The sequence below is a fragment of the Macadamia integrifolia genome, chromosome 9 (assembly GCF_013358625.1).
Source record: "Macadamia integrifolia cultivar HAES 741 chromosome 9, SCU_Mint_v3, whole genome shotgun sequence".
NCBI lineage: Eukaryota > Viridiplantae > Streptophyta > Magnoliopsida > Proteales > Proteaceae > Macadamia > Macadamia integrifolia.
The window spans coordinates 35007954-35015047 of record NC_056565.1 but is presented as its reverse complement, the minus strand read 5'-3'; the positions used below and the strand labels follow the sequence as shown (position 1 = coordinate 35015047).

General features: G+C 39.2%; 1 protein-coding gene across 3 annotated transcripts in view; it reads left to right on the top strand.

Moving 5' to 3' along the window:
- Window positions 1-5165, top strand: part of LOC122089472 (RING finger protein 10-like) — a 19837-nt gene extending 14672 nt beyond the window's left edge. For 2 of the 3 annotated variants that reach the window (XR_006143339.1, XR_006143340.1), the window contains exons 5-6: window positions 4415-4710; window positions 4934-5165. Coding sequence is in view for 1 of the 3 variants with exons in the window: in XM_042659229.1 (XP_042515163.1) it covers window positions 4415-4657 (243 nt within the window). In the remaining 2 variants the exon portion in view is untranslated. The remainder of the gene's footprint in view (window positions 1-4414; window positions 4711-4933) is intronic. The other variant, XM_042659229.1, reaches the window with a different exon arrangement.
- The last annotated feature ends 1929 nt before the right edge of the window (window positions 5166-7094 follow it).

Below are 7094 nucleotides of genomic sequence, written 5' to 3'. Positions count from 1 at the left end.
AAAAAAAAAAAAAAAAAAATCCATAGATGCCTTGTGCAATATGGTGATCCCTAGGTGAGCACCTTTGCTCACCATGGTGCCATGACGACTATGCTTGAAAGAGGAGAGAGGTTGGAGGGAGCAGGGGAGGGGAGATACACTATATGCACATCTGTTTGATACCCAGGTAGGGCAGTGGGGGTAGAGAGAATCGGGGGATGGGGAGAAAGAATCGAGGGGGGTGAGAGGGGATAGTGTCAGTGGCAGGTGAGAGAGTCAAGGGAAGAGAAAGAGTTGGAGGAAGGAGAGCAGATATAAGGGGGAATCAGGGATAGGGAGAGAATCATGGGGGTGGGGGGCAATAGCAGGGGGCAAAAATTGATGGGAAAGAGAGATGAGGCGAACGGGTAGTTGGGGATAGCGAGATGGTCATAAGGGGGGAGTCTTCTGCTCACTTTTTGGAGGAGATTTATGGGAAGAGAGAAATAGGAGCGAGGGAAGCTGGGGTGGGAGAGGAGAGAAAATTGGGTAGTGGGGAAGATATCAGAGGAGAGATCAGGGGAATGGACGAGATAAGGAGGAGCAGAGTGAGAGCAGAGTGAGTTTCAGGGAGGAGGGTTCAACAGAGGAGCAGGAGAAGCAGAGGGAGGTCGAGAATCAAGAGAGAGAGAGAGGTCACAAGAGGAGAAGGAGAATCTGAGGGGAGAGAGGGGTCGAGAGATGAGAGGGAAAATTTGGTTTGGGGGGAGGAGATCGAGAGTCAGGAGAGATGTCGGGAGGAGCAGGGGGTATACTTACCTGGAGTTTTTTGTGCCCTAGCTGCCACTGCCTGAGATAGGGCTGGGGATAGAGCGCTGGCGAGCGTTAGCGTGATAGATTGGGCTCTACATTAAGGCCAAAGATACGATGTTTAATAATTGAGTAAAATCCTAGAGTAGCATCTAACAAATTTTTAAAAAGCAAAGAAGATATAGTAATAATAAACTTCTGATGTTAAAATTTCAGTCAGGCAATTTAAAGAAGAGAACGTGCCCTGTAGGCATAACTGTGTGAATATTTTTCAGCCTATGCACAGAAAACAATCAATCCTCATCAATCATTGCCTCAATTCTAATTTGGATGCCTAATACCTGATAGATAGTTCGAACTGTATAGGAACCATGATCTATTTTAGTTCGAATGGTCTGTAGGGGAACCCTGCCTTCTCTGATCCATTCGAGACAGCAATTTTCGTCGATACGCCGCAATTTGTACCTGAATTCCTTATGTATCGCTGTTTCAGTAATCAATAGCCTTTTTTATTGCCTTTCGAAACGAAACTCTATTCTTTAATTGTAGAGCTATATTCAAAATTCTGCAAGAATCTTTGGTTGTCCATAGGGTTTTGCAACTCTGGTGATAGCGATGTTGAGTCTTTGGTTCACGGAATGAAATTACAAACAATGACCAAATCACAACCCCCCCCCCCAAAAAAAAAGTCCGAACAATTTTAAATAGTATTCATTAAAAAGAAGGATCAAATGGTAAGAGATTAAAATCCCTATGACATAGTTATTAAGGCATCGCCAAGGCGTTGGTAAGGCGATGCCTAGGAGCTAAGGTGGTTCTAAGAGGGTAAGGCAGTAGGCCGCTTTAGTTGTAGTTCATAAGGTGACCGCCTTAACCAATAAGGCGCTATAAGGCGTCGCTTTATGTGCCTTATGACGCCTTATGTCAAAGGCAGCCTCCTTATGTACATTTTAAAAATAACTTGATTTATAAAACTGATTTACATAGATTCCAAATATTATTTCGTGATTGGAAAGTGTATGAAGAAGAATACACTTGAGATGCATGGGATCAAGGCTATTAAAACTAAAGTCTAAAAGACTAAAACTCAACCAAAAGAAAAACACGATTCACAATTTCACATTTACATATGAAAGGGTTTCTCAAGGGTTTACTAGCCGATGGCGAGCCTTCCTCCTTCAATTCTTACTATGGCGGCAAGGATTCTTCTCCGGCGGCCTCCGGCGAAGCTTCGTACCCCCCTCTCTCCAGGTATGTTGTATTTTTTTTTTTTCTCATCTTCTTTCTTCTTCATTCTTCATGCTACGGTGACCGGTGAGAACTGGTTTTTTTTTGTTTTCTTCTTCTTCCTCTGCTTCCTTCTTCGCCCTTCTTTCTTCTTTCTTCTTCATTCTTCTTCATCATACGGTGAGATCTCAGTGCTCTAACTGTTTTTTTTTTTCCTTCTTCTTTCTTCTTCATCCTACGGCGAGCTCTCCCTTTTTTTTTTTTTTTTTTTCTTTTCTTCTTTCTTCTTCCTTTTTTACAAATGGACATGGAAGCCTTAAGGAACTAACTACTAAGGCCAATTTTTATGAAGTTATATGAATTTTGAAATCTGCCATTACCTTCTATTTCTGCCCTTTACTTTATATTTCTGTTCCTGCATGTTTCTCCCAATTCAACCAGTGAATGGAGTTCTATCTTCCCCCTTCTTATCTCAAAATACTTGTATATTTTAAGTCTTCTCTTCTTTGTATTTATAATTTCGTTTCATAATTATGTATTTATATTATATGTTAATATGTTATGATGATGATTGATGATTGATGAAGATGAACTTAGTTTATTCAATTTATTGATTTGTTTTAATGATGAATATCTTGCATTGGTATGAAGTATGAACCTTTAATATTTATTTAGCATATGAGTAGTAGGATTCAACTAGAATTTGAGTCAAATGGAATGGTTTTATAAAAAAATAACACGGGAACGCTTTATTCAGTAAGGTTCTTATGCCCGCCCGCCTTATGCCCGCCTTATGCCCCCCCCTTATCCTCACCAAAACGCTTCAAAAGACCCTCAAACGCCTTTGTCGCCTCGCTGCCTTAATAACCTTGCCTTATGATTTCACCAGTCAATTTCGATACTGCAGCTTCTGCCAGAGTGGGGAGTTCCAGAGTTATGGACATCAGAGCCAACTTGTCTTTAGAGAGGAGGGTGAGCAGAGATGGTATCATACTGACCCATTAGGTCATTCTTCATGAATCAACATACCTGATGATAGGCCAGTGCAAGACTGCAAATTGCCTGAAAACCCATTGACGAACTCTCCGCTGGTGGCATCAGAAAGTGCTCAATCCACCTAATCAAACCAAAAATCCCCATTTCTCAACAAATCACTGTTAGAAAGAAAGCAAGTACTATCCAGTTGAGGAGAAATAGGTAAGCAGAGGCACACAGAGAGTGAAAAAAGAAGCCCCACTGAAGAAATAAGCAATGCATTGAATTGAGATTGTAGCAGTGCAGGACGCATCTCCTCCTTTCATTTTGCAGCACAGTGAGAGGAAGAATACAGAGGTACGGATGAAGTACAGTGGAAACGAAATGCGAGAGATTAGTATAAGCCACCAAAGCGGTTTTAGATTTCATGCCGCCATACAAAGATCATCGCACCTCTTTGCGAGGTACGGAGGGCTTTGTTGTTTGTAAGAGAGAGTGGAGTGTGGTCCACTTGTAAAGTATACCAAAGGAGGGTATTTTGGCCCACTTGACAAGTATACCAAACACTTCATACTGTTATAGGATAGTATGATCCCTAACATGAGTGTGTAGAAGAGATTTTTTTTTTTTTTTTTTTGTATGGCAATGGATGCATTTATAAGGTGGCTTTGTGATTTGCCTCTGGTCTCTCATATTATTACTCTTGAATTTCTTTGTATTGCATGTGGTAAACATGCTTTTGGATCCGTTAATTGGTCGTTTCAGCTCACTTCTCGAGTGATACAGCTCAATAAAGATCTCATTCTCCAAAATGATCCATATCTTCTGTTTGGAAAATATATTGCAGTACTGGTTGTCTGAATTTTCTGTTGACCTTGAAATCACAATGCTAACATGACAATTAAAGGAAAATTTGGCATACATGTGAGATTCTTGCTGTTAAAATGGTTCTTGAGAGGAATAATGAATTTAATAAGATGCACCCTTGGGACCCATTGATGTAGGACAGAAATGAGTGGATTTGAAGGGGTTAACGTGATTGGTTCAGAATTTAGGAAGGCATGTCAAAATATGGGTTGGTTGCATTATTTGTCTTTCTTGTAATAATTACTGAGCTAAGCTAAACTTGCTTTTCCATGTGGGTTGAATTGTTGTGGATGATAGACATCAAAACAAAAGGGGCCGTTTAGCTTTAGATTTTTTTGCTTTATTCTCTATGCTGGTTGAAAGAAAATTTCCTACGTTTTTCAAGCCCAGTGCTCTATTTTTCCTTTTTTTATATATATTTTTTTATTTTAAAACATCTTCAGATTCTGTGGTGTGATTCTTAACCTTGTACAGGTGATCTATGGTGCTTGTGCATGTGCTACTGCAAATCCATCCTTGACATACTATATTTTGGTTCTTGTTAAAACTAACTCCTAAATTGTTCCAATGCCTGCAGAATGAGAAGAAACCTCCAGAGCTGCCCACACCACCAGCACCAGCACCACCACCGAAGGAGCCCACCTTCAGCTGCCCTGTTTGCATGGGCCCACTGGTTGAGGAAATGTCAACTAAGTGTGGCCACATCTTCTGTAAGAAGTGCATCAAGGCTTCTATAACAGCTCAGAGTAAATGTCCTACCTGCAGGCGAAGGCTGACAATGAAAGACATCATTAGGATCTACCTTCCTGCCACCAATTGAGAGAGGCTTATACATACCCATACCCATACCCATACCCATCAGATTTATGTAAGGTGGGAAAAAAGGAGTTCTCTTCTTACATTTTCTTTTCCCTTCGGTAACTTTTTCATACATATGACAAGATCTGGCTATTTCTTTTTCTTGCTTGTTCCCTTTGTATCAGTTGATTTTTGGATGTATTTTGCTGAACGTCTATCATTTATTAGTTTAGATGGTAATTGATCATTCTTTCCCAGAACTAATGTCTACCCTTTGCTCATGTTTTCATTATTACAGGTGGGTTTGCATCGTCGGTATAGGGGGCATCGGGTTTAGGCAAGGGGAATCATTGCAGTGTAGCTTGGGGGAAGGAACAAGGGATGAACATGAAGCTGTCATTTTCTTTTGGTTCTAAATCTAGATTTAAAATTTGACTTTATCTGGTTGAGAAGTTCAATCCCCAATGGTTGTGATTGGCTAGGACATTTACTATCCTTCCCTTCAGATTTATAGTTTTGAACTTTCTTTCTGTTCTGGTGTTACTTTCTGTGTTGCCCTTTTGGTTGTGGTTGGGTTTGAATTGTTCTGAGAGGCCATTTTTTGCTGTTGGGACAAACAGCATAGGTTGCTTTTCAGAAATGATGTGACAAAGTGCACCAGTGAGTGGCAGTGAGGATCCAATCGCTGGGAGAGCCCCAGCATGCATACCAGCCATTGAATTCTCACTGCCGCTCACTGCTGCTCACTGCCTTAGTGGATTTTTATGCCCTAGTTGGCGGCCAGGAAGTGTTGGCTCATGGATGAAGAATGCGAAAGGTACTATACAGCAATTATGGTACAAGGTGGTTATGGAGTCTCATTGGGCTTAGTTGTTGTCAGGTGGTTAAGCCTGAGAGTCCTGTAGTTTGGATGGGTTGGATATGGCATGTGAGGAGGGTTCAAGCAATCTGATTCAGGGAATGGAATCGGAATCTCCCGATCCTGATTTGCATTGGCCTGAATCGGCCAAAATCAGTCCACTGATCCACCTTTTGGGATCATATTTGGAATAGGCAAAATAAATAATGAACTTAAAAGAGAAGTATATTGTGTTCAGGGAGTGAGGTTCCTGTGCGTGCATAAAAGCCAAGGAGAGAACAAAAAGGAGGCATCCACATGAATGTCATTTTCCTTTTCATTGGATGGGGTTATATTGGTCATTATGTAACGCTGTGTCGGGCCTAGGAGCATATTCCCCACAGAAAAAAAAACATTTTCTCATAAAAACAGAGTCAAATATGGATTGGTACCGACAATTGTTAGCAAAAACGTGAACGGCAAAAAAGGAAAACGGACGGTATGGGTTTTAAACAGTAAAAAATTTCGAATGATACAGTAAAAAAAAGTCAAAAAAACAGTGAACGGTAAAAATCGGAACACGGATGGTACGAGTTTTAAACATGTAGATTTCAAACGAACGACACTAAAAAAATGGTAATATATTCATATAAATTAAGGAATTGTTATATTAATATCTGCATCTAGTGTTCAAAACAACTACAATATCTAACATTAATCATGTCTCATTATAAGTTTTAAGACATATCATTGAATAACATCTGATACCAATTCTAAATTCATACACCACACATGCCCAAAGTCTTATTGAGCAATGTGACTAGATTATGATGTTCATTATTGTCAACATAGTCAACACACTCTCGAAGTGATATCTGTTCAATTAGAGTTAGAAGTCATCACTTAAGAAATATTTTTCAACAAATACGTTGGTTTATTGCTCAATTTTGTGGTCCGTGAATTGAATTTGAGTTAAAGGTAATTTCATGAGAAATATGTCCATGGCGTTAGCTTCAAGTTGGTGAAAGAATCAAGTCGACCAGAGTTCGGGAGAGAGATATATGGTTAATTAAGTAGACATTATGTTCAAAAATCAAGTCTTAAAAACGTCATAAAAACGGAACGTGTTTTAAACGTGTTTAGAATGGGAATGCTTGAAGTTTGCTGTTTTTTTAAGTATCTTTGAGAAGCATAAGGTAAAACGTATTTTAAATGGTAACATGTTTAAAACGGAGTTTTAAACACGTTTTTGCTAATAATGGTAAAGACTACAGATCGATAATGGTTTGGACTTTTACGGAGCATGTGAAACTAATTGCTTTGACTCATAAAATTTTTTTTGAATTCAACAAGCCTGTAGGTTTTATTAACCTCAACATCTATGATCCTGCCCATTGGAAACCATAAAAATGTTGGTGGGTTCAATAAAAAAAATAGGACTAAGGCTACGTTTAGTAATGTTTTTTGTTCCAAAAACCACGTTTTATGTTAAAAATGAAAATTTCAGTTTCTATGTCAAAATGTCGTTTTTTTTTTTTAACGAAATTGGAACGACGTAACTACCTTTTATCGTTCCGTCAATTCTCGTTTTTATCTTTTTATTTATTTATTTATTTATTTT